The 26,081-nt window shown below is 43.5% G+C and overlaps 1 protein-coding gene across 9 annotated transcripts in view; it reads left to right on the forward strand.

Moving 5' to 3' along the window:
- The window catches only part of camta1a (calmodulin binding transcription activator 1a), a 1,224,644-nt gene that overhangs the window by 1,070,033 nt on the left and 128,530 nt on the right, over nucleotides 1–26,081 (forward strand). For 7 of the 9 annotated variants that reach the window (XM_073032065.1, XM_073032068.1, XM_073032066.1 and 4 more), the window contains exons 7-10: nucleotides 6,210–6,350; nucleotides 8,319–10,216; nucleotides 18,478–18,604; nucleotides 19,510–19,644. In XM_073032065.1, the coding sequence (XP_072888166.1) occupies nucleotides 6,210–6,350; nucleotides 8,319–10,216; nucleotides 18,478–18,604; nucleotides 19,510–19,644 (2,301 nt within the window). The remainder of the gene's footprint in view (nucleotides 1–6,209; nucleotides 6,351–8,318; nucleotides 10,217–18,477; nucleotides 18,605–19,509; nucleotides 19,645–26,081) is intronic. The other 2 variants (XM_073032071.1, XM_073032074.1) reach the window with 1 other exon arrangement.

A 26,081-nucleotide genomic window follows, 5' to 3' on the forward strand; every position in this document is an offset into this window, starting at 1 on the left:
TGGACAGTAAAGACACCCACGTTAGACTACTGTGTATTGATTCAATACCATAATACCAAATAACTCAACTTGGGACTCAACAACTCCCTTTGCAACTGGATCCTTGACTTCCTGACCAACAGACCTCAATCAGTAAGGATAGGCAGCAATACCTCTACCACGAATATTCTTAACACTGGTGCCCCACAAGGCTGTGTCCTCAGCCCCCTACTCTACTCATGACTATGTGGCCAGATTCTGCACCAACTCCATCTAACAGATTGCAGCTTGTTAATAAATGCCATCAGTTCCATCAATGTTCATGTAGGCCAGATCTTAACTAACGACGAGTCAAGGTACAGGAAGCAGATGGTAGGGTATCCTTACAACAACCTTTCCCTCCATGTCAGCAAAACAAAAGAGCTGATCATTGACTTCAGGAAGGGCGGGGGGAATGCACATGCTCCTGTTTACATCAATAGTGCTGAGGTCAAGGGGCTTGAAAGTTTCAATTAATTAGGAATCAAAATCATCAATAGTCTGTACTAGTTTGACCACATTGACGCCACAGCCAAGAAAGCTCCCCAGTGCCTCTACTTCGTTAGGAAGCTGAAGAAGCTTGGCATGTCCCCTTTGACCCTCACTAATTTTCCTCAATGCACCATAGAAAGAATCCCATCCAGATGCATCGTGACTTGGTATGGTAACTATTCTGCCTGTGACCATAAGAAAATGCAGAGAGATGTGAACACAACTCTTGGAGTACTGTGTCCAGTTCTGGTTGCCTCAGTATAGGAAGGATGTGGAAGCATTGGAAAGGGTACAGAGGAGATTTACCAGGATGCTGCCTGGTTTAGAGAGTATGGATTATGATCAGAGATTAAGGGAGCTAGGGCTTTACTCTTTGGAGAGAAGGAGGATGAGAGGTGTACAAAATATTAAGAGGAATAGACAGAGTGGACAGCCAGCGCCTCTTCCCCAGGGCACCACTGCTCAGTACAAGAGGACATGGCTTTAAGTTAAGGGGAGGGAAGTTCAAGGGGGATACTAGAGGAAGGTTTTTCACTCAGAGAGTGGTTGGTGCATGGAATGCACTGCCTGAGTCAGTGGTGGAGGCAGACACATTAGTGAAGTTTAAGAGACTACTAGACAGGTATATGGAGGAATTTAAGGTGGGGGGGGGTTATATGTTTGAGGGGCAGCACAACATTGTGGGCTGAAGGGCCTGTAATGTGCTGTACTATTCTATGTTACTAACTCAATACATCACAGAAACAAGCATAAACTGCATGCACTTTGTCGAAACTCCTTGCTGCCTCAGTAAAGCAACCAGCATAGTCAAAGATCCCATCCGCCCTGGCCATTTTCTTTTCTCCCTCTTCCATTGGGCAGAATTTACAAAGGTCCAAAAGCATGTACCACAAGGCTCAAGCACAGCTTCTTTCCTGTTGTTATAAGACTTTTGAATGGTTCCCATCTTATCTATGATAAGATAAACTCTTGACATCATAATTTACATCATTGTGATCTTACACCTTGTTGTCTACCTGCATTGCACTTTCTCTTACTGTAACACTTTATTCTGCACTTTGTTATTGTTTTAACTTGTACTTACCTCAATGTACTGTTGTAATGAGTTGATCTGAATGGATGGTGTGCAAGGTTTTTCACTGTATCCTGGTACATGTGGTAACAATAAAACAGTTTACCAATTTACCTCAATTTTCTTCTAAAGAAACACTCCCAGTTCAGTGATCTGGTGATTAAGTTAAACTTACATCAATTTACCTGTATTCATACTCCAACAAGAAACAGGAATACTGAAGAAGTTTATTTAGTAGGGTTGGAATGACGAGCAGTGGTTGCTACGAAATTGTTGGGTCCCTAAAAAACGATCTGGTTGTACTCAAGGGGTGGAAATCTGCCATCCTTGCCTGGTTTGGGCTATATACGACTCTGGGTCCATCAGTACAGTTGACTCTTAATTGCTTCAGTTTAGCGGCGACTTGAGATAGCTAATAAATGCCGTCAGTTTCAACGATGTCCATGTCCAATGATTAAGTAATTAAGTATATCGTCATAACCATAATTATTCAGCTGTACCAACAGTTTCATAAATCTCCATTGTGCCTTCTCTGGTGTTAATGCCATCACACTTTTTCTGTGGTGTGGTAACTAAAGCAGTACTGTAAAGTAGTCTAACTAGTTTTTCTATTGTTGAACCATGTTCTTCCTGCTTGTGGGAAAATGTCAAGGTCAGTGACCCAAAGAGAGTGAGCAGTCAGCGTGACGCTATTACAGCTCAAAGCGTCAAGAGTTTGGAGTTCAGTTCCAGCGCCGTCTGTAAAGAGTCTCTTCACGTCCTCCCTGTGGAATGCATGGGTTTTCCTCGGGTGCTCTGGTTTCCTCCACAGTCCAAAGGTGTATTGGTCATTGCGTGGCTTGAAGGGCCGGGGGGCCAACTCTGCGCTATGTCATAAAATAAATAAATACATTGCAAACATAAATGTTGGGTAGTAAAAGGACAAAGCAATTGATAAGAAGAGCAACGTTAGAGCACAAGAGTAAATATGAATACATCCTGTAAACGTGTCTACAAATATGAAAAGAAAAATATGAGTAAAGACAAATATGGGTCCTTATGGTCAGAAATGGGAATTCATACTGAAGAACATGGAAATACCAGAGCAATTAAGTAAATATTTTGGTTTTACCCTCACAGAAGAGGACACAAGTAATTTACCAAAATTGTTAAGGAACTAAAGTTCTAATGAAGGTTGGAAATTTAAGGAAGTTAGTCAGGACTACTTTCTTGATAATTTAATATCACTGTAAGCTGATAAACAGAAATAACAGCAGAAATAGTGCATGCCTCAGTTAGAACTTTCTGGAATTCGGTACATTTTGGAATAGCCCCTGCAGATGAGAGATTAGCAAATGCAACCCCATTATTTAAAAAGAAGGGAGAAAGATAAATCACAAAACTACAGACTAATTAGCCTGACATGAATAATGGGGAAAATTCTAGAGGCAATTATAAATTTGAGATTAGGGACATTTAGAAAAAATATCAAAGAGATCATACAAAGTCAATATGGATTTCTGAAAGAGAAATCAAATTTGACAAAAATGCTAGAGTTTTTTTTGAGGATATGACTGGTGGAATAGATAAGAGAGAATCACTACATGAGAAGCGTTTGGATTTTCAAAAAGCTTCTGATAAAAATTTCACAGAAAAGATTAATGTGCAAAATTAATGTATTTTAATGCTCATTAATGAGTAATGTATTGACATGGATCACAAATTGTTTGACAATTTGGATGAAGAAACCATTTAATTCTTCCAAGTTTTCTGACAGCACTGAACTGAGTGGGATTATAACTTGAGAGGAAGATGTGAAGAGACTCCAAAGCAGTTTTTTTTTCGATTGAGGCAAAGCATTGGCAGCTGCAATTTCACCCTCATAAGTGCAAGGTGATGCGCTTGGGAAGTCGAATAAGAGTAGGGCATAAATTATGAATTATAGGGCCCTATTGTTTACTGAGTTGCTGCACGAAAGGATGTTGAGACCAAATTGCTAAAATATTTAAGAGAACGATAGATGCATTTCTATATGCAAAATACATCAAAGAAAGAGTGCAAGAATATGGTATTAAGATAGACGATCACTTATGATTATACTGAATGGTTGAAAGGCTTAATGGCCTAGTCCTGTTCTAATTTTCTGTGCCTCTATGTTTTTTCTATGTTTCAGTCAATGTCTTGGTTTTCTTGTGGTGACTACACTTCAAAATACTTTGATGGCTACAAAGTGCTCTATAGAGTTTCCTGAGGTTGTGAAAAACACAAATATAAATTCATGCTTTTCCTTAACATTTAATGGTCTGGAATTGTAAGGTCTCTGCACTTAGAGATGGTTGCAATCCCTTCCTCCCTCATTCCCACCCCCCCCCCCCCACCCCCCAAAAGGCTCTGCATGGTCAGAAACATTCCTTAAAGGATTTTACAATATGGCAAGAGAATGGCCCAGAGCTTTCCCTAGGCAATAAGAGGAAATATGCACTCAAAAGAAATCTTCCCTGTGATCTACAACACACACACAGCAAAACATATTCTTCCTCTTGCCTAAGGTCTTCTCCTGCTGCTCTTACTACCTTTGATCTTCAAACACAGCCTAGCAAAGTGGGCTCTGTGTAGTCTTCCAGGATGGGGGATAAGGGGTAAGGAGAGAAAGAGGAGGAATCTTCACAAAAAAAAGGAAACAACTGAGTGAGAGCCCTGGCAGTGGACAATGTACGATCAGTACCATGGTGGATTTACACCAGACCTCTGTAGCAGCTGAACCACCATGGATAAGGCTTCCAAGAAGACAAAACTGGGAATTTTTGCAAGGGCATTTAAAGCTTTCATCCAAGCAAAATATATTCTCAGTTTGTAGTGCAAATTCCTGTCACATTTATAACTTCAGTAATGCTGGGCCTCCACCAGTCTTTCTCATTGATGCCAATGTGACTCATTCTGAGTAATGTAATTCTTCCTTAAACCTTTTCTGCAGCTCTCTCTCTCTCTCACACACACTCTCTCAATCTCTCTCTCGCTCTCTCTCTCTCTCTCTCTCTCTCTCTCTCTCTCTCTCTCTCTCTCTCTCTCTCTCTCTCTCTCTTTTCCCCTGACCCCCATCTCTCTATTCTTTCTGGAATACTGGTTTAACTTTATATACTTTTCTCTCAAGTGGAATCTGATTGACCATATTCCAAACAATCCACCGAAACTCTTGCATTCCACTGAACTTTCTTGTAAAGCTTCAACATAAGCATAAAGAAATACTTTGGAAATGCAGAATACAGGAACCAGGACATCTGGGGTCTCCTAAATGTTTCTGCTCAAATTGACCCAGCATTGATTAAATAGCAACAGATTCTGAATTGACCTCAAAATAAAATGAGATCTTACTTAATGGCATTTTGTCTTCATGGCCTCAAATTGAAAAACACTTCACTTTCCAGGATGCAGTCTTCCTGATCGTAAAGAAGTCTTCAGTTATGATGTGGAATCTAGTATTATTTAGTCTTTTATTTATACACAAGAATAAGTGAGTGAGATTCTAGATTTTGTACAGCAGTGAGCTGGAAAAGCTAAACCTTGAGAAGTCTCTGAGAGATCACAGCTCAACTTTCCTGTTCAGTTTTGAATACCTAACTCAGGAAAGGACAGGGCAGAAGGGCTTGTAATTAAGGGAGTTTATTTACATCCTCAACAACTTGTTTTATTAATTACCTTTAAATATTAAAATATTTTATGCTTCACAGGAGTATTATCAAATAAAATTTGACCCCAAGTTAACTCAGTCAAAAATTAGACTTTACGGAGAGTTTGGCAGAAGGACAGAGCTAGAGATGCAAAGAGTTGGGCGATGGAATACGTTACCTTGGGGCCAAAGTATCTGAAGGCACTGCTGACAGTGGTGGAAAGGTAAAAATTGGATACGCAAGATGACAAGATTGTGGAGAAAAAGGATTTTGCGGGGTTGAAAGGCAGGAGGAAGTTGTAAAGAATTAAGGAAAGAGGCTACAGAGCGACTGAAGTGACGGATGAGAACTTTTTAAATAAACCCTGTCCAACAGAAGATTGTGAGGGTCAGTGAGTGGAGCATGATGGGTGAACGAGAATCTGTGTGTTATAAACAACGTGCTGTTCGTTCAATTGCCTGCTGATCAACAAGTTTACAACTGTATTTTGTTTAGTCAGAAAAGCTGCTCTGTGCCATGCTCTCCAAATGGTGAAAGTCGAGGAGAGCGACAAAGGAAAATTATCTCTGATGCGCCCAAATTGCTCTCTACTAACCCCAGAGGAGAAGGGGTTTAAACTCTAGAACATACAGTTAACATTCTACATCCAACATCATTCACCAATAGCTAGGTGACAGGCTACTGATAGTTAAACAAGAACTAAGGTTCCACTTGATCACCTCAGCCTCTAGCTGGCCTTGTGACCATGACTTTCTTTAAAAACAGCTATTCTTCTGTGAAGTGGTTAATCAACATGGCTACTGTCTCCTGTTGGTTTATCTTCCGCTTCTTAATTGAGATTTTTGCAGGTAGTTTTATTTGGGCCAGACCACAATCTGAGCCATATCCCTTTGGTCCCAATGCATCATTCATCCCCATTCCTCCCTCCCCCGCCCACCAGTGCGAGCCAGTTTCTCACGGTGTCTGCCTTTTTCCAACAGTTCACGGCATCAAATGGACCTGCAGTAATGGGAACACCAGCGCCGGTTTCTCAGTGGAGCAGCTTGTTCAGCAGATCCTGGACAGCCACCAGACCAAGCCTCAGCCTCGCACTCACAACTGCCTGTGCACCGGCAATCTGGGTAGGACTAACTGGGAGTAACCCTTCTAATTAACATGAACCTTTTAGCATATGAAGCTTTAAAAATTAAATCTGGGGATTTTGGTCCCATTAATACTGCCCCTCATCCTCCACAACCTCACCATCACTCTCCTGAATCTGTTCATTCCCTTAGCTTTTGCCTGTCTCACTGGGGACAATGAGTGTCACTGGATTATTCAACCATGGTGACTCTCCCAGAAGAGCCCACTCCTCTCCTCGCTGCTCCTCTGTTGAGGGGAGATGCCCACAGATTGCCATGTCATTTCTTTTGTTTTCCACTTACAGGGAAATAAAGAAGGTGTTTGTGGTTGTAAAAGTGCAAGAACCAGGGGATAACATGCACAGACACTCACAATCACATGCCATGCACTGCAGGTCACACAACACCGCTCTCAACCTCAGGATGTTTTACAGCTCTTTAGAGCCAGTAAAGAGCTTTTTGAAGAGTAGTCACTGTTGTGGTGTGGGAAATGCGAATGGAATTTTACACACAGCAAGCTCCCCGCAATGTGATAATTGTCAGCAAATATAAAAGTTAATGTAGCTGGGATACTGAAGAAAGCTCCTCCACTCTGTTTAAGAATGCTGCCTTGGTATATTTTGTATCCACGCGAGAAAGCAGAATGGACCTCACTTTTGCATCTCTTCTAAAAAGTGGCAAATCTGTGAGTGCGGTGCTGGTGAGCGTGTGGAACACTGCATTACATCGTGCAGTGCTCCCCTCAGGATGAGGGCAACGAGGCTGACTGGGTAATAATGAGAGTCTTGATTGGTTGGCGGGCAAACTGCGGCGGATGATGGGAGGGGAATGGACCTTTGTTATTAAATCAATGCTATTCTTTAACATTGATTTCAGGTGTCATAGATTTATTAAGCATACAGTGCATGTAATTGTACAGATACAAGGCAAGTTCTGGTTTTAGTTACAACCAGAACTAATGAGAGTTGATTTGTATCTCAACTGCATTATAATGACTTTAATTTATGCAACAATTTTCAAAAGAGTCCAAGCTGGCTAACGGAAGCTTTATCTAACAAAACAAAATGGCACGGATCCACATAAAGAGATAATCAGATAGATGACCAAAGGTCTGGTCAGAAAGGTAGGTTTTAAGGATAAGCTGAAAGAGAAGAGTAACACACACAAAATTTGGATTTCCAGCATCTGCAGATCTTCTCTTTTATGTGAAGAGAAGGGTGTGAGATGAGAGGGTTTAGGGATGCAACAGTAGGCTTTGGGAATCTCAGGATTCAATTGAAACTTTCCCAAGGGAGCACCAATGGCGGTCTTCATCTAGGCTAGGTTTGATCCCCAGTCAAGACTGAGATGGCAAGGCATTATGGATGGGAGAACAGTAGGAGTCAAGTAAGCTGGGAAGGAATGTTGATGCAGAGTTCAGAAGAGCTTCTGATGCAGTTAAGTGCCAGTGATGGAGGATTTCAGTGAATAAGCAGATCAGTCTGAAATCTGATGGCACTTCCAACAGTGTAATACTCCCTCCATACCGGAAACAGAAGTGTTGTCCTGAAATTTGAACTCCATCCCTGAAGTGGGACTTGAATCATAGCCTTCTGCATCAGGGTGCATAAGAGGGATTCACTGAGTCACTGTTAACCTGGCTCGGTAGGATGCGCTGATGAGTCTCCGGATGGGATGAGTTATCCGGCGTGACACTGGACCAATGATGTTTGGGAAGGTGGGTGAAGAGGGTTCCTTGCCTGGGTGCTAAAGTATATGTATCTCTGGGGAAAGTTCACCTGGAGCTTTTGGATTCTCTTCCCAAAGCTTCCTACATTAAAACTCTCCTTCATGCTGACCCATGTGGCTCAGTGTAACTTGTGGGAGGGAAGAGGATGAAATAAATATCATTGAGTCGGCAACTGATTGGATTTGCCTGTTCTTACCTCCACCATCTCCCCACCACCTCAACCTAACTTCCCCCTCTAGGTGCCGGGAGCAGTGTCCACCACAAGTGCAACAGTGCCAAACACCGCATCATATCACCAAAGGTGGAACCACGAACAGGTGCCTACAGCAGCCACCCAGAGGTCCAAAATAATGATGTGTCTGAGGGCAAGAATGACCATGGTCATGGCAAAGTCTCAAGCCGTGAGAAACGGAATGGTAAGCTGGCCAAACCTGTCCTGCTGCATCAGAACAGCACCGAGGTCTCCTCCACCAACCAGGTGGAGGTGCCTGACACCACCCAGAACTCCCCGGTCTCCATCAGCAGTGGTCTAAACAGCGAAACGGACATGGCCGACAGCCCCGCCATCACTGGCGTCTCCAGCATGGCCGTGGCCTCGGTCATGTGCAGCTTAAGCCAGAATGCCACCGTTTTTATGTCAGAGGTCACCAACGAGGCAGTGTACACCATGTCTCCCAGTGCGGGCCCCGGCCAGCACCTCATCGCCTCAGATGCGGGAGCCCAAGGCCTGGTCCTGGCTGTCAACTCAGATGGACACAAGTTTGCATTCGCCTCCTCAGCAGCTGCTGGAAACCCAGACGGATTGTCCATGATGTCAGCCGGCGTGGCAGAAGACTTGGTCCTCTCCTCCACCCTGGAGAGCAGCGAGAAGATTCCAGAGGCCAACATGAACTTTGACCCTGACTGCTTCCTCAACAACCCCAAGCAAGGCCAGACGTATGGTGGAGGAGCCCTAAAAAATGACAGCAACAATGGCAACCAACGACAGCCACCAGGCAGCGAGGCTAGCTACTCCTTCAGTGGGCCCCTGGTGAAGGAGATCAAGACAGAGGATAACTCGTTTGACCAGCAAATGGGCAAGGAAGGGTTCCAAACCAGCTCCACTCCAGCCTCCATTTCCTTGACACCTGGCTCGGCCTTGCTCTCCTCTGGGGGCCTCAGTCCCAGCACCACTCTGGAACAGATGGATTTCAGTGCCATTGACTCCAGTAAAGACTTTTCCTCGGGTTACACCCAGAATGTCCAGAGCCCCCATGTCCACCAGAACCCCTCACCCAGCTTCTTCCTGCAAGAGGCCAATAAAGCTCATCACCTGGAGCCCACCACACATAGCAATGGTCTGAGTGACAGTGGCGGAACACCTTTCGTCAGCACCTTAGGGCTGGCTAACGTCAAGACAGAGTCGCCCACGCAGACTGCATCCAGCTGCAATGGTCCAGTGCAGCAAGGCCGCGTCGATGCCACCCCTTCCCTACAGCTGCTTCAGTTCCAGGCCAACTTTCAGCCCATCGCAGCAGAGACAGAGGTTCCCATGGAGACAACGGCTCCGTCAGAGGGAGGCGAAGGCCTCCTGAAATCAGCTGAGCTCCCGGCCTGCAGCACCGAGCACTACATCCAGGCTGAGGGCGGAGGGGGCAACGGGCTGCCCATCCTCCAGGGCAACATGGTGTCGAGCCTGTACCCGGTGGCCCATCACAGTCTGGGGGCCTCAGCCAACATGGAGCTCAACCTGGACCACTTTGACATCTCCTTCAGCAATCAGTTCTCAGATCTGATCAATGACTTCATATCGGTGGAGGGCAGCGCCAACACGCTGTACGGGCAGCAGCTAGTGGCGAGCGAGGCGGGAGCTGGGACCAGCATGCAGCAGTCAGAGGACGAGAGAGCCAGGGTGGCAACCTTCAGCCAGGCTGAGATCTGCATCCCTTGCTGCAGCCCTCAGCAACAACAACAGCAACAACAGCAGCAGCAGCAGCAGCAAGGCCTCCAGCTGAGCAACGGGGAGAGCGGGAGCAGCTCCATGACCTACATGCACGTGTCCGAAGTCGTGTCAGCTCAGGGAGCCCTGGGGTCGCTGCAACAGAGTGGCCGATTGTTCATGGTGACGGATTATTCTCCGGAGTGGTCTTATCCTGAGGTAAGGGAATTATTTCTATTCACACTAAGATCATCTACTCATCTTCCTACTTGGGACTTTCCCTAGTTTATGAAAACTATGGCCTCTGGTTAAGGACACTCCTCCCAAAGAAAACAGCCACCTCTCATTCACTCCATCAGTTCCTTCAGGGTATTGATATTCTTTATCAAAACAGTCAAAAAAAACTTTTGGCCCTTTAGCCCATTTCATCCATGCCAACTGTGTTGTACAGCAAGCTAATCCCATCAGCCCACGTTTGGCCCCTAATCCAACAAGCCTCCCCTATCCATGCATTCATCTACAGTACATAGTAGATGTGCCCAACTCAACCACTGTATCTGGCAACACATTCCAGACACACACCACCCAAGCTGCTTCTGATGTCTCTTTTAAATCATTCACCTCTGATTTTAAACCTATGACCCCTTGTTTTTAACACACCCTCTTTGGGAAGAAGACTTTGCACTTTCACCCCTGTCGATGCCCCTCATGATCTTAATATACAGTACTGCTGTCAAGTCACTGCTCAATACCCTATGCTTCAGGGAATAAAGTGCTAGTCTAAGCAACCTTTCCTTTTAACTCAAGACTCCATATTACCAAGCAACATTCCAGTTCTAAAGTCTTCCTGATTTAATAACATCTTTCCTGCTGCAGAGAGACCAAACTATACACAATGATCCAAACCCTGCCTCACCAGCGTCTTATATAATTGCAACATCCCAATTCCTATACCCATTGCTGTGACTGGTGCAGACCAGTGTGCTAAACACGTTCTTCAGCACCCTAAACACCAGTGGCATAGCTTTCAGCAAGCAAGCAAGTTTATTTGGATAGCACTTTTCAAACACTAGGCAATTCAAAGTGCTTTACATAGAACAAGATATAAAAATCAAACGTCAAATTTCAGACAATATATAAGAGAATAAAATCACACAAAAAATAGATAAGATAAATAGAAGTTTATCGCTTCTAATTAAAAGCCTCAGTGGAAAAAAAAGTTTTAAGCTTTGATTTAAAAGAGCTTAAAGTTGGGGCAGATTTCAGATCCTCTGGAAGGTTATTCGAGATATGTGGAGCAAAGTAACTAAAAGTTTAAAGTATAGTAACTAAAAACAAACTATGTACTTACACTCCAAGATGCCTCTGTTCCACTACACTCTCCAGGGCCCTACCATTCGTTGTTCTAGTTTGATTTCTCAAAAGACAATACTTCAAATTTATCTGAATTGAATGCCATTTCCCAAGCCTTAGCCTGCATACACAACTGATCAAGATATCCCATAATATTTTATAACCTTCTACGCCATCTGCAACACCAGCTATATAAGTATCATCCACAAGCTTACTAACCATGCCTTTAAATTCGCACCCAAATCACTTTTTATAAATTACAAGCAATAAAGGTCCCTGTGGCATACCATTATACACAGAACTCCAGTTTGAGAAACAATCCTCCACCTTCACCCTCTGCCTCCTACCACCGAATCCAATCTGCTATATCCCCTGGATCCCAGAAGAGCCATGCTTATCCGTGATAACATTACTGTGTAGTAAATCTCTGCCCCCTACCCATGAACTAATGTCTTTCCGAAGTTTAAAGCTGAGGAATGAACACAATATTCTCATTGGGTCTGAAATGATCAGCGTAAGATCCTTGCCAATGCATTCAGTGCCACTAGATGGAGACAGTGTTTGCTTCTTAAAATTCTTTAGTCTGAAACAGACCAACACGCAGATGCTGCTGTTCCATTTCACTGATTCCCCTCCTTTCCTTCTTGATTCCCCCCTAATGTTTGAGAATTTTGGCTCGAATTCATCCTCACTAACATTCTCAACCCTCCCCCCTCAAAGGTTGGGTTGCTAGGAACAGATACCTGTGTTTGGTATTGGTTAGGCTTTGTATTGTCATGTGTATCAAGGTATAGTAAAAACAGGGAATTAGAGTTAATCTCGGAATTGACTTAACACTGAAAGGAACAGTGAAATGCTTGTCTTGCCTACTGTTCAAACAGATTAATAATTACCATGAGACAGAGAAACAGAATTAGGCCATTCGGCCCATCAAGTCTGCCCCACCATTTCATCATAGCTGATCCATATTCCCCCTTAAGCCCATTCTCCTCCCTTCTCCCCATAACCTTTCAAACTCTGACTAATCTAAAACCTATCAAACTCCGCCTTAACTACACCCAATGACCTGGACACCACAGCCACCTGTCGGAAAGAAATCCACCATCTGGCTAAAGAAATTCCTCCTCATCTCTGTTGCAAATGGATGTCCCTCTATCCTAAGGCTGTGCCATCTGGTCCTAGGCTCTTCTATTATAGGAAACATCCTCTCCACATCCATTCTATCTAGGCCTTTCAACATTTGATAGGTTCCAATGAGATCTCCCCTCAATTCCAATGAATACAGGCGCAGAGCCATCAAGCACTCCTCATACAATAACCCTTTCATTCCCGGAATCATTCTTGAGCACCTCCTCGGAACCCTCTCCAATGTCAGTACATCCTTAGATAAGAGGCCCCAAATTGCTTACAATATTCCAAGAGAGGCCTCACCAGTGCCTTTCAAAGCCTCATCATTACATCCTTGCTTTATATGCTAGTACTCTCAAAATGAATGCTAACATTGCATTTGCCTTCCTCACCACCGACTCAACCTGCAAGTTAGCCTTTAGGGAATCCTGCATGAGGAATCCCAAGTCCCTTTGCACCTCAGATTTTTGAATTTTCTTCCCGTTTGGAAAATAGTCTATGTGTTTATTCCTTCTACCAAAGTGCATGGCCATACATTTCCCAAAACTGTATTCCATCTGTCACTTCTTTGCCCAGTCTCCTAATCTGTATAGTCTTTTTGCAGTCTCTCTGTTTCTCAACACTACCTGCCCCTCCACCTACCTTCATATTGTTTGGAAACTTGACCACAAACTATCAATTCCTTCATCCAAATCATTGCCATTTAACATGAAAATAAGCTGTCCCAACACCAGCCCCTGCGGGACACTACGAGTTAGTGGCAGTCACCAGAAAAGGCCCCCTTTCTTCCCACACTTTTTTGCGTCCTGCCAGTCAGCCAATCTTTTATCCGTGCTGGTATCTTTCCTGTAATACTGTGGACTCTCATCTTGTTAAGCAGCCTTTAATCCAGTATCCAAAACTTTCCATACTTTCTCCCTTCTATACTGTAACTCACCCCACTGACTACAATGTTGCCCTATCATCTGCCTGCCCTTCCTGACAGAGTGCATCTGCTTGTCTACCAACTGTCCCATCCTCAGCCCTATCACTCCAGTTCCCATCCCCCTTCTAAATTCATTTAAACCCTCCCCAACAAATCTAGCAAACCAGCCTGTAAGGATATTGGTCCCCTTTGGGTTCAGGTGTAACCTGTCCCTTTTGTACAGGTCTTACCATCTCCAGAAGAGATCCCAGTGATCCAGCCCTGCCCGCTGCACCAGTTCCTCAGCCACGCATTCATCTGCCACATCTTCCTATTCTTACCGTCACTAGCATGTGGCACAGACAGCAATCCAGAGGATTACACAGTGCATTGAGGTAGAGCAAAGTAAAACAAAAACAATGCAGAATAAAGCTACAGAGAAGGCGCAGTGCGAATAAACAATAAGGTGCAAGATCATAACGAGGTGGTTTGTGGGGTTAAAAACACAAGAAACTCCGCAGATGCTGGAAATCTTGAGGAACGGACAAAAAGTGCCAGAGGAACTCAGCAGTTCAGGCAGCATTTATGGAGAGGAATAAATACCGTAGTCGACATTTCAGGCTGAGACCCTTCCATCAGGACTGGAATGGAAGAGGGAAGAAGCTAGAATAAGAAGGTTGAGGAAGGGGGGAAGAAGCTGACAGGCTGACAGATAAAACCAGGTGAGGGGAAATTTGGGTGAGTGGGGAAGGGAGGTGATGGTTGGAAGAGGGAATACAGCTGAAGAAGAAGGAGTCTGATAAGAGAGGATTGTGGACCATGGAAGAAGGGGAAGGAGGAAGGGCACCAGAGGGAGGTGATGGATTGTTGAGAAGAAAAGAGGTAGGATAGTAGCCAGAATGGGGAATGGAAAGAAAGAGAAGGGGGGAGAGATTACCGTAAGTTGGAGAAATCAATGTTTGTGCCATCAGCTTGGAGGCTATCCAGACAGAATATGAAGTGTTGCTCCTCCAACCTGCCAGTAGAGTAGGCCATGGACAGACATGTTGGTAAGGGAAAGGAAATTCAAATTGAAATGGTTAGCCAACAGGAGATCCTGCTTTTTGTGGCGGACAGAGCAAGGATGATTGATGAAGCAGGTCCCTAATCTCTGTCTGCATAACGAGCACTTACATGGGGTTCTGGATGGTAAAATGAAGGAACCATTGTTGAGAAGAAATGTGGAACATCTAGTTAAGAAGAAGAAAGAAGCTTACTTAGGTTTAGGAAGCAAGGATGTGACAGGGCTCTAGGGAGTTACAAGGTAGGAAGGGGCAGATGACACAAAGGTTGGTAGAATTGTAGAAAGTGCAGAAGGTTGTCATAGATTATAATAGGACATTGACAGGATGCAGAGCTGGGCTGAGAAGTGGCAGATCCAGTTCAACCCGGAAAAGTGTGAAGTGATTCACTTTGGAAGGTTGAATTTGAAGATAGAATACAGGGTTAATTGTACTATTCATAACAGTGTGGAGGAACAGAGGGATCTTGGGATCCACATCCATAGATCCCACAAAGATGCTGCACAAGTTGATAGGGTTGTTAAGATGCTGTTTAGTGCGTTGGTCTTCATTAGTCAGGGGATTGAGTTCAAGAGCAGTTAGGTAATGTTTTATCCATAAAGCCCTGGTTAGATCACGCTTAGTTATAGGAAGGGTGTGAAAGCTTTAGAGAGGGTGCAGAAGAGATTTACCAAGAAGCTGTGTTAAGAGGATAGATTGAGCAAGTTAGGGCTTTTCCCTTTGGAGCAAAGGAGGATAGAAGGTGGCTTGATAGAGATATATAAGATAATAAGAGGCATAGATCGAGTCGACTTTGTCCTGGATAGAAATGGCTAATATTAGGAGGCATAATTTAAAAGTATAGGGGTGACATCAGAGATGAGTCTTTTTTGCAGAGTGGTAGGTGAGTGGAACGCGCTGCCAGGCGTGGTGGTAGAGGCAGATACATTAGGGACATTTCAGAAACTCTTGGATACGCATGTAGCGATCAGATTGCAAAGTGTGGCTTCAGAAATTTGAAAGTTTGTTTCCACTGTTTAAAAACACTTAAAAAGTGTACAAGGTGCATCAAATGATGCTTGTTACATACTAGGGTCGTTAAGAAATAAGGGGTTCAAACCAAGCAGAGGGCAAATACAAAGAAGCTTCCTAATTCCACAATATTAACATGTAGGGCAATGGTTGTACACATTAAGTAATGCGTGGATGAAAGAAAAGTGGAGGTCTGTGAAGGAGGGAAGGGTTATTTTGAACTTAGAGTAGGTTAAAAGGGTGCTGCAACATTGTGAGCTGAAGGCCTCGTACTGTGCTGAAATATTCATTGTTCTAAGGGGGGTGCCAATCAATATTAGGGAAGTTGAAGTAACCCATGACAACAACACTGTCATCTTTGCACCTATCCAAAGTCTACCTTTTGATCTATTCCTCAGTGTCCCTGTTGCTACTGGGGAGGGGGAGCCTATGGAATACTCCCAACAGAGTGTTTGCTCCCTTTTTTTGATTTCCAACCACACTGACTCAATAGACAATCCCTCCATGACGTTCTCCCTTTCTGCAGCTGCGATACAAGCTCTGATTAGCAATGGCACTTGTACACCTCTTGCTAATACTTGCTAATAATCAGAGATACAACCTCTGATTAGCGTACACTGGTACGCCCCTTTTGAAACATCTAAACTCCAGAACATCCAGCAGCCTTTCCTGCCTTTGTGAAAGTCAGATGTCTATAAACTATCAAGGAATGATGGAGTCATAAAGGAGCAAAGTAGGCATTGGATCCATCCTGTTACCTGTACAAAGGTTTACTCCACTACCTCTTCTCTTTTCCTATGTCCCATCACCATTTTTCCCCTTTTGGAAGTTCCTAATGAATCTGCTTATACCCTCTCAAGCAGTGTAATTCAGATCATAACTGACTGAGCGGTAATAAGATAGTGCAGTTATTTTATCAAGTTTTTAAAGATATGTAGTGTGGGAAGTTTTGACACAAGCTTGAATAAATGGAGATATATTGAAGAGAAAAGCTGAAGATTACCAATTTGTAGGAGCTGGACTAAAAATCAACTAGGATAATAGTTGCTCACTTTTCAACGTTCAAAGTAAATTTATTATCTAAGTACATATATGTCGCCAAATGCTACCCTCAGATTCATTTTATTGTGGGTATTCATAGCAAATATAGAGAAACACAATAGATTCAATGAAAAACCACATATAATAAAGACAAACAACCAATGTGCAAAAGATAACAAACTGTGCAAATACCAAAAGTGTAAAAAAACAAAATAATAGTAATTAATAAATAAGTATCGTGAACATGAGTTGCAGCGTCCTTGAAAGTGAGTCCATAGGTTGTAGAATTGGTTCATTGTTGGGTGTGTGAAGTTGAGTGAAGTTATCCCGTCTGGTTCAAGAGTCTGATGGTTAAGAAGGAATTAACTGTTCCTGAACCTGGTGTTGTAGGACCTGAGGTTCCTGTACCTCCTTCCTGATGGCAGCAGTGAGAAGAGAGCATAGCCTGGATGGTGGGGGTCCTTGATGATAGATGCTGCTTTCCTATGACAGCAATCCTTGTAGATGTGCTCAATGGTGGGGAGGGCTTTACCTGTGATGGACTGGGCTGTACCCACTACTTTTTGTAAATGTTTCTGTTCGAGGACCTTGTTGTTTCCATACCAGGCTGTGATTCAATATATTCTCCACCATGCATCTATAGAAGTTTGTCAAAGTTTTAGATGATATGCCAAATCCTCACAAACTTCTAAGAAAGTAGAGATGCTGCCGTGCCTTCTTTGTAATGGCGCTTATGTGCAGGCCTTGGGACAGACCCTCTGAAATGATAACACAAGTGAATTTAAAGTTGCTGACTCTCTCCACCTCTAATCCCTTGATGAGACCAGTTCATGGACTTCTGGTTTCCTCCTGTAGTCAATAATCAGCTCCTTGGTGTTGCTGCCTTTGAGTGAGAGGTTGCTATTGTGGCACCGTTCAGCCAGATTTTCAATCTCCCTCCTTCATGCCTTTCAGTACCAACATTTTCTCCTTTTAATTCTGAATGTAATGTTACACTGAAGTTCAGTGCTTAAGTTAAACGGTGTCCTCATGGGTCAGTGATGGCAGATTGATTAGAAAAGGCCCACATTTGATCCCTGATGTTTTCTGAAATGGCTGATCTAAGCTGGATCAGCATTTGTGCTGAAATAAACATTCTTAGTGCTCCTGCACTTGAGGAACAAGGAAATATCAGCTCAATTGCAAGCCATACCTCTAGTGGAGAAGTTTAAATGCATGCGTATACAGGATCTTGTATACTTTTGTGTAGAAATGCTGGCATATACAAATATTTGCTTGTATATTTATGCCTGTATGTATTTGTTTGTGTACTTGTGTGTTTGAGTCTGGCATTTGGATTTTGGAATGGTAAGTCAAGTTTTTAATATATCAAAGAGAGAGAAATTAATAATTATGAGCCAAAATCAGATAAGCTGTCTCTCATGTGTTCAGACCTCCTTGTCTGATCATGCACAGGAACAGGAAGATCCCCAGTGATCTTGCACTTTATTGTTTACCTGCACCACACTTTTTCAGGAACTTTTGCACTTTATTCTACAGTGTTACTGTTTTTCCTTGTTCTAACTCAATTCACTGTGTAATGATTTGATCTGAATGAGCAGTAGGCAAGGCAAACTTTCACGGTATCTTGGTGCATGTGACGAACAATCATAAACCAATACCAACACGTCTGCAATCAGCCAAATCCAATGCTCCACACACAGCTGGAATTGAGCTTTCTCATAATGTAAATGAGTTGAATAGTCTGACAAGGAAGAGAGATTTGGCAAGGCTCAGTAACGCCAAAGCTCCTTCAAGTGAACTTTAATCCTGTGTGGCTGGAATGGGGCAAATGGATGGGAGGGAAGTGAGTGTTGGAAGGGCGAGATGTACAAAGTAAACGAGAACAAAGGAAATACATTAAAGTCTGATTGGAAACTAAACGAGCCATTGCACTTGCCAGGATGAATGCTCAGTGGGGTCTTATTGTTATGCCGTTGCAGGGTGGAGTGAAGGTGCTGATCACAGGGCCATGGCAGGAAGCCAGCAATAATTACAGTTGCCTGTTTGACCAGATTTCAGTGCCTGCATCTCTTATTCAGCCTGGTGTACTTAGATGTTATTGCCCAGGTAAGTGAACACCTCATTCATTCTAACCCTTTCTTTCCCCCACGTGATTTCTCCACTACCCTCAGCTGCAGTGTATACAAAAGGATGAGTGGTTCACCGTGATTCATTGTCCATTTTCCTATTCGCTTTGCTCCCTGTTGGGATTTGTAGCTGTCTGCTATTTGTGTGGCATTATCCTTCATTCTATCATCGCGCAATAACTTAAGGGTCAGAAAGCAAACTAGTTGGTTTGTTGGGTGAGGTTGTAGCAATCAAAGAGCCTGGTTTTGACAGAGCAAGACATTTCTAGATGCTGTTCACTTTGTCAGGGTATCTCAAAGTACATTGTGCCCAGAGCAGTTCATTTATAATGTAGGAAAGGCAGCAACATACTGTAAGGTCCCACGTGCATCCAGGTGATGACCAGATCAACTACTTTGGTAATGAGTTTTTTGCCATTTGTATTTGGAATTTTCAAGGCACTGAGTAGGATCTCCCATTATTCCTTCAAGTAAGTCATGGGATCTCTCACACCACTTCAGTGTAAAGTCTTATCTGAAAAACAGTTCCTTCAGTGCTGTATTACATTGCCAGACTGTGTTCCCTAGAATCGGATTTTAGTGCACCTGACTGAATCATAACTATGTTTTCCTAACTTCCGCCATGGAAGTTTAGGTCACCATTCAGTAGTTACTCAGAATGAGACAATTGAAACTAAGAGCTTATCACATGGGGAGTTGTAGGAGCACTTAGATCAGCTCCACGCCAGGGAAAAAGGCTCAAGTCAAACTTGTGGTTCAGCTTTTTTTAAAAAGTCTGTGGGTAATAATTGGCAGATGGGTATAACAGGTAAAAATACTGTAGATATTCCCAGTTAATGAAGCAGCTGCAATAACAAACAATCTTACTTTCTCATTCTTACCCAGCCCACGACACAGGCCTTGTGACTCTACAGGTTGCCTTCAATAGTCAAATCATCTCAAACTCCGTCGTCTTTGAGTACAAAGCCCGGGCTTTGCCAACTCTTCCCACATCTCAGCACGACTGGCTATCATTGGATGGTATGTAGCTCTCTTCACGGCCTGATAATGTGTGTCAATGAGGTTAACATCTTGTTTGGATGGATTGTTCTGCATTTGCCTTGATAGCTTTTTATTAGAAAGGTTTTGTTGCATAGCAAATATCATGAACTTGCTGAATGTCCAGAGTTGCATTTGATTTTATTGACTGACGTGTATTCAGTCAGCACATTTACATCCTAAGGATATCCGGTGACTCTTGTTGAAGCATTACACTGTATGTACAGGTTTTCATATTCAGCAAGGGTTCCAGCACTGTTCAAGAGATAAGGTAAGCTAGGAAATTTGCCTATTTTCAAATAAAAATAGTTCTGAAGGTGATTAGTTTTCAGGATGAAACTCCTGAAGTGTTTAGGACTATGAACTGCTTTAATGAGTCTTGTACCAATCGTGTTCATGCACTGGAAAATGCAAAGACTTCTTTTGGAATTTTGGGCATAATCTAGATATAAAGAAACAAAAAAAAATAGTGATGCAACTTACAGAAGACTACATAAAGCAAACACAATACTGGGCTTAATTCGTGAAGAGATAGAGCTGAAAAGTGGAGATATTACCCTAAATATCTAGTTTACTTTTAGTTTATACTTACATTACAATATGGATAGTGATACTGATGAAGCCTGAAGCATGGAATCAAAGTTGAGAAGTATACCTATAAGGCAATAATGAAGGCACTAATAAGAATATGGAAAGATTTGCAAAAGTAAACAGAGGTGATATTTCAATATGTGGAGGAAGACCAAAATTGGGACTAGACTTCCAAATCAGAATTGGGCTTATTATCACTGATGTATGTCATGAAATATGTCGTCTTGCAGCAAGAGTGCAGTGCAAAACAAAAATTACTACGAAATTACAAATAGACAGAGCAAAGGAGGAATAGCAAGATAGTGTTCATAGTTTCATGCACTGTTCAGAAATCTGATGGCAAAAAGGAAGAAGCTGTTCCTAAAATGGTGAGGGTAGGTCTTCAGGCTCCTGTACCTCCGCTCTGATGGCAGTAATGAGAACTGAGCATGTCCCGGATGGAAAGGGTCTTTAATAATGGATGTCACCTTCTTGAAGCACCACCTTTTAAAGATATCATTGGTAGTGGGAAGGGTCTACAACCCTCACAGCCTCTTTTGATGCTGTATATTGGAGTCTCCATATGAGGCAGTGATGCAGCCAGTCAGAATGCTTTCCACCACACTTCTGTAGAAATTTGCTAGTACCTTTGTGACATTCAAGGTCTCCTCAAACTCCTAATGAAGTATAGCTACTGGCACGCCTTCTTCACGGTTGTATCGATGCGTTGGGCCGAGAATGGATCCTTTGAGATGTTGGTGCCCAGGACCTGGAAACTGCTTCCCCTTTACAGTGCTGACCCCTAAATGAGGACTGGTGTGTGTTCTCCCAACTTCCCCTTGCTGATTCCACAAACAATTCCTTGGTCTTGTTGATGTTGAGTGCAAGGCTGTTGCAGTACCACTCATCCAGCTGATTTATCTAGCTCCTGTACAACTCCTCATCACCATCTAAGATTCAGTTGTGTCGCCAATGAATTTATAGATGTTGTTGAGCCTAGCCACACAGTCATGAGTTTAGAGAGAGTAGAGCTGCAGGCTAAGCACACCTCCTTGAGGTACGCCTATGTTGATTGTCAGCTGGAATTTATTACCGATCCCCACTGACTGGTCTCTTGATGAGGAAGTGTAGGTTCCAGATGTAGAGGGAGGTACAGACACCCAGATTTTAAAGCTTCTTGAGGGATGATGGTGTTGAGTGTCCAACTGTAATTGATCAACAGCAGCACGGTGTAGATATTGCTGTTATCCAGTTGTTCCAAAGCAGAGTTCAGAGCCAGTAAGATTCCATCTGCTATAGAATTGTTGTGGGGGTAGGGAAGTCACAGTGGGTCCAGGTACTTGCTCAGGCCAGAATTAATTCGAGCCATGACCAACCTCTTAAAAGCACTTCATTGCAGGAGATGTGAATGCTAACAGGCTATTGTCATTGAGGCAGCTCACCCTGTTTTTGGGTACTGGTATGATTGATGCCCTCTGAAGGCCTCTGCAGCAGTGAGAGGTTGAACACTCCAGCCAGGAGGGGTCAGCACACTTTATTATTACCCTGTCAGGTACACCATCAGGACCTTAACACTTTGTGAAGGTTCACCCTCTTAAAGGATGTTGTGATGTCAACATCCAAGACAGAGATTGCAGGTTCACCTGATGCTGTGGGGATTCCCAAGGGTGTAGTGTTTCAAAGGTACATTTAATGTCAGAGAAATGTATACAATATACATCCTGAAATGCTTTTTCTTCGCAATCATCCACAAAAACAGAGGAGTGCCCCCAAAGAATGAATGGCAGTTAAATGTTAGAACCACAAAGTCCCCCCCCAGCTCCCCTCTCTGCTGCATGTAAGCGGCAGCGAGCAACGATTCCCCCCTCCCCCCACCAGCAAAAAAAGCATCGGCACCCGCCACTGAGCATTCAAGCGTGCAGCAAAGCAACAGCAAAGACACAGACTTGCAGAACCCCAAAGACTACTCGTTCACCTGGTATTCAACATACCACAGGCTCTCTCTCTCTCCCTGATAAGGGAAAAAGAAATGTCTCCATTTCACAGTGAGAGGGGAGACATAATAAACAACTCGCCGATTTATGATGTTAAAAGTCCGTTGCGTCGCTTTTTCCGAGCTCTGTGCCCAAAGATCTCAGGTCTCTGGGCACTCAGTCATAGATCTTCCAACTCCCACTACACACCGATCTTCAGCTGGGACACCGACCTTCAATCCTCCCATCTCCAGAGCCACGAGATCTCTGACCTCCGAAGGCGAGCTGAGCTCTTAGGCTCTTAGGGGAAGGAGATGAGCTAGAAAGTGATAGGTGAAGCCAAGTGCTTGGGAAAGTTAAAGGGCTGGAGAAGAAGGAATCTGATAGGTGAGGGGAGTAGACCATAGGAGAAAGGGAAAGGAGGAGGGAACCCAGGGGGAAGTGATAGGCAGATGAGAAGCCACAGTGGGCAATAGCAGAAGAGGGGAGGGGTAGAGAAAAAGAAAGGAGAAATTGATATTCATGCCGTCAGGTTCGAGGCTATCCATACAGAATATAAGGCATTGCTCCTCCGCCCTGAGGGTGGCCTCATCTTGGCTCAAGAGGAGGCCGTGGACTGACATGTCGGAACGGGAATGGTAACCTGAATTAAAATAAAATGTTTGCCCACCAGGAAGTTCCACTTTTGACAGATAGAGCAGAGGTCCCCAGGAAAGTCATCCCCCAATTTGCAATGGGTTTCACCAATGTAGAGGAGGCTGCATCGGGAGCACTGAACGCAATAGATGACCCCAGCAGATTCGCAAGTGAAGTGTTGCCTCACCTGGAAGGACTGGTTGGGACCCTGAATGGAAGTGAGGGAGGAGGGGAATGGACAGGTGTAACACTTGGGCCGCTTGCAGGGTTAAGTGCCAAGATGGAGATTAGTGGACAAGGGAATCGAGGAGGGAGCAATCACTGCAGAAAGCAGAGAGGGGTGGGGAGGTAAAGGTATGTTTAGTGGTAGGATTCCTTTGAAGATGGTGGAAGTTGCAGAAGATGATATGTTGCATGCGGAGGCTCCTGGGGTGGTAGGTAAGGACAAGAGGAACTTCCACTGTTAAGGCAGTGGGAAGATGGAGAGAGCATGAAGGTCAGGGAAATGGAAGAGATGCAGCATCAATAGTGAAGGAAGGTGAACCCCATTCTTTGAAGAAGGAGGACATCGCTGATGTCCTGGAAAGGAAGGCCACATTCTGAGAACAGATGCAGTGGAGGTGAATGAACTGTGAAAAGGAAATAGTGTTTTCACAGGAGAAAGGGTGGGAAGAGGTATAGTCAAGATGATTGTGGAATCGATAGATTTTTAAAAGATGTCAGTTGACAGTTTGTCTCCAGAGATGGAGACAGAGAGTTCGAGAAAGGGGAGGGAAGAGGAATATCTAACTACTTATTTACTTCTTATTGTTATTTAGTGTACTTTTATGTCTTACAATGTCTTACAATGTACTACAGCCACAAAGCAATAAATTTCACAGCATATTTCAGCGATAATAAACTTGGATGAAACCTTTCGATACAACTTCAGGACTTAAGCAAGAAATTAAGAGGGCAAAGGGTGTCAAGAAATATTTTTAACAAATAATATACTGGAGAGTTCCGGGGGATATGTAAGTTTCAGATACGACAGAGGAAATGCAAAAGAGAAGGGAGAGAAGGCAGAAGGCTTAAAGTAAGTGGGAAATTTTACTTTTCCCAGTATTGAGTGGGATTACTTTACAGTAAGGGGCTGAAATGGGGCAGAATTTAAGTCTGTCCAAGGAAGTTTTTTGAGACAATGTGCAAACAGCCTATGAGAGACGGGCAATATTCGACCTTATCTGATAACATGGAACTGAGCAGAACGTGCAAGTGTTGGTGAGGGATCATTCTAACCATAATTTTAAGTTTCAAAGTAGTTATGGAAAGGGGAAAGACTAGTCCTTCAATTAAGATCCTGAAGTGAGTAAATACTTATTTCAGTAGTGTAACAGAACACCTGGGAGAACCAGATTGGACATTGCAAGAAAAAGGACAGTTGACATGGGAGTCTTTTAATGGAGTTATAAGAATTCAAGGACAATGTGCAAATTGAGGAAGGTAAAGTAGTGGATATGGTGTGTATAGATTTTTCGTAAGATACTCGACAAGGTTCCCCATGGTAGGCTCATTCAAAAAGCCATGAGACATTGGTTCCATGTAAACTTGGCTGCATGGATTGAGAATTGGCTTATCGACAAAAGGTGGTAGTAGATGGAGGGTATTCTGCCTGTAGGTCAGTGTAGGTGCTCTGCAAGAATCTGTTCTGGGACCCCTGGTCTTTGTGATTTTTATCAACGACTAGAACGAGGAAAATGGAAGGGTGGATTAATAAGCTTGCAGATGACACAAAGGTTTATGGTGTTGTGGTTAGTGTGGAAGGGATATGGACAGGATGCAGATCTAGGCAGAGAAATGGCAGGTGGATTTCAGTCTAGTAAAGTGTGAAGAGTGATACACTTTGGAAGAGTACAAGGTTAATAGCAGGATTATTAGCAGTGTGGAGGAACAGAAGAATTTTGGGATCCAAGTCCATAAATCCCTCAAAGTTGCCACACAAATTGATAGGATGGTTACCAAGGCCTATGGTGTGTCAGCCTTCATTAATTGGGGGACTGAGTTCAAAAGCCACAAGGTTATGTGGTAGCTCTATAAAACTCTGGTCAGACCACACTTAGAGAATTGTTTTCAGTTCTGTTTGCCTCGTTATACAAGAAGGATGGGGAAGCATAGAGAAGGTGCAGAGGCGATTTACAAGGATGCTGCCAGGGTTAAAGAACATGTCTTACAGGGAAAGGTTGAGTTAGCGAGGGCTTTTCCGTTTGCGGTGGAGAGGGGTGAGAGGCATAAACAGTAGCTAGCCAGCACCTTTATCCCAGGGCAGCAACGGCTAGTACCAGAGAATGTCCATTCAAGGTAAGTGGAGGAGTGTGTAAGGGAAATGTCAGAGGAAGTTTCTTTTGTTTTTCTTTACTATACAGAATGGTAAGTGCCTGGAATGCACTGTTGGGGATGATGGAAGAGCCTGATACATTAGGGACTCTTAGACACATAGATGTCATAAAAATGGAGGGTTATGGGCTGTGTAGTGGGAGAGGGTTAAATTGATTATGGAATAAGTTTATATAGATCAGTATAACACTGTGTGCCGAAGGGCTCATACTGTATTGTATTGTTCTATGTTCTAATAGATGTTATGGGGACATAACAGTCAGTAAATCCCCAGGGCCAATTGAGATCTCACCCAAGTTATCTTGGGAAGAAAGGGAGGAGATCGCTGGGGCCCTGGCAGAAAGTTTTGCATCTTCATCAGTCACTGCTAAGAAACCAGAAAACTAGGAAAGCTAATGTTCTTTTTATTTGAGAAAAGCAGCAAGATAAGCCAGGTAACTACAGGCTGGTGAACCTACGTCAGTGCTAGGGTAATTCCTGGAGAAAATCCTAAGGCCTAAGATCTATGTACAATTGGAAAGCCAGAGGCTGATCAGCAATAGTCAGCAGTCTTTGTGCAGGGGAGATCCTGCCTCACTAATCTGATTGAGTTTTTCGAAGAGATAATAAAGAAGATTAAATGAAGGCAAAAGAGTAGACAGTTTCTTATAAACTTTAAAGCATTTGACAAGACCCCACCAGGTAGGCTGTTCCATGAGATTACACACATGGTATTCCAGGCAAGCTGGCTAATTGCATCTAAAGTTGGCTTGGCGATAGGAAGCATAGGGTGATGGTGATTATTGGTCATCTGAGAACAGTGGTGTACTGCAGGAATCAGTGCTGGAACCCTAATTTGTAATAAGTTCAAGGAGATGCATTTTGGAA

This window comes from Hemitrygon akajei, chromosome 29, assembly GCF_048418815.1.
Source record: "Hemitrygon akajei chromosome 29, sHemAka1.3, whole genome shotgun sequence".
NCBI classification, from domain to species: domain Eukaryota; kingdom Metazoa; phylum Chordata; class Chondrichthyes; order Myliobatiformes; family Dasyatidae; genus Hemitrygon; species Hemitrygon akajei.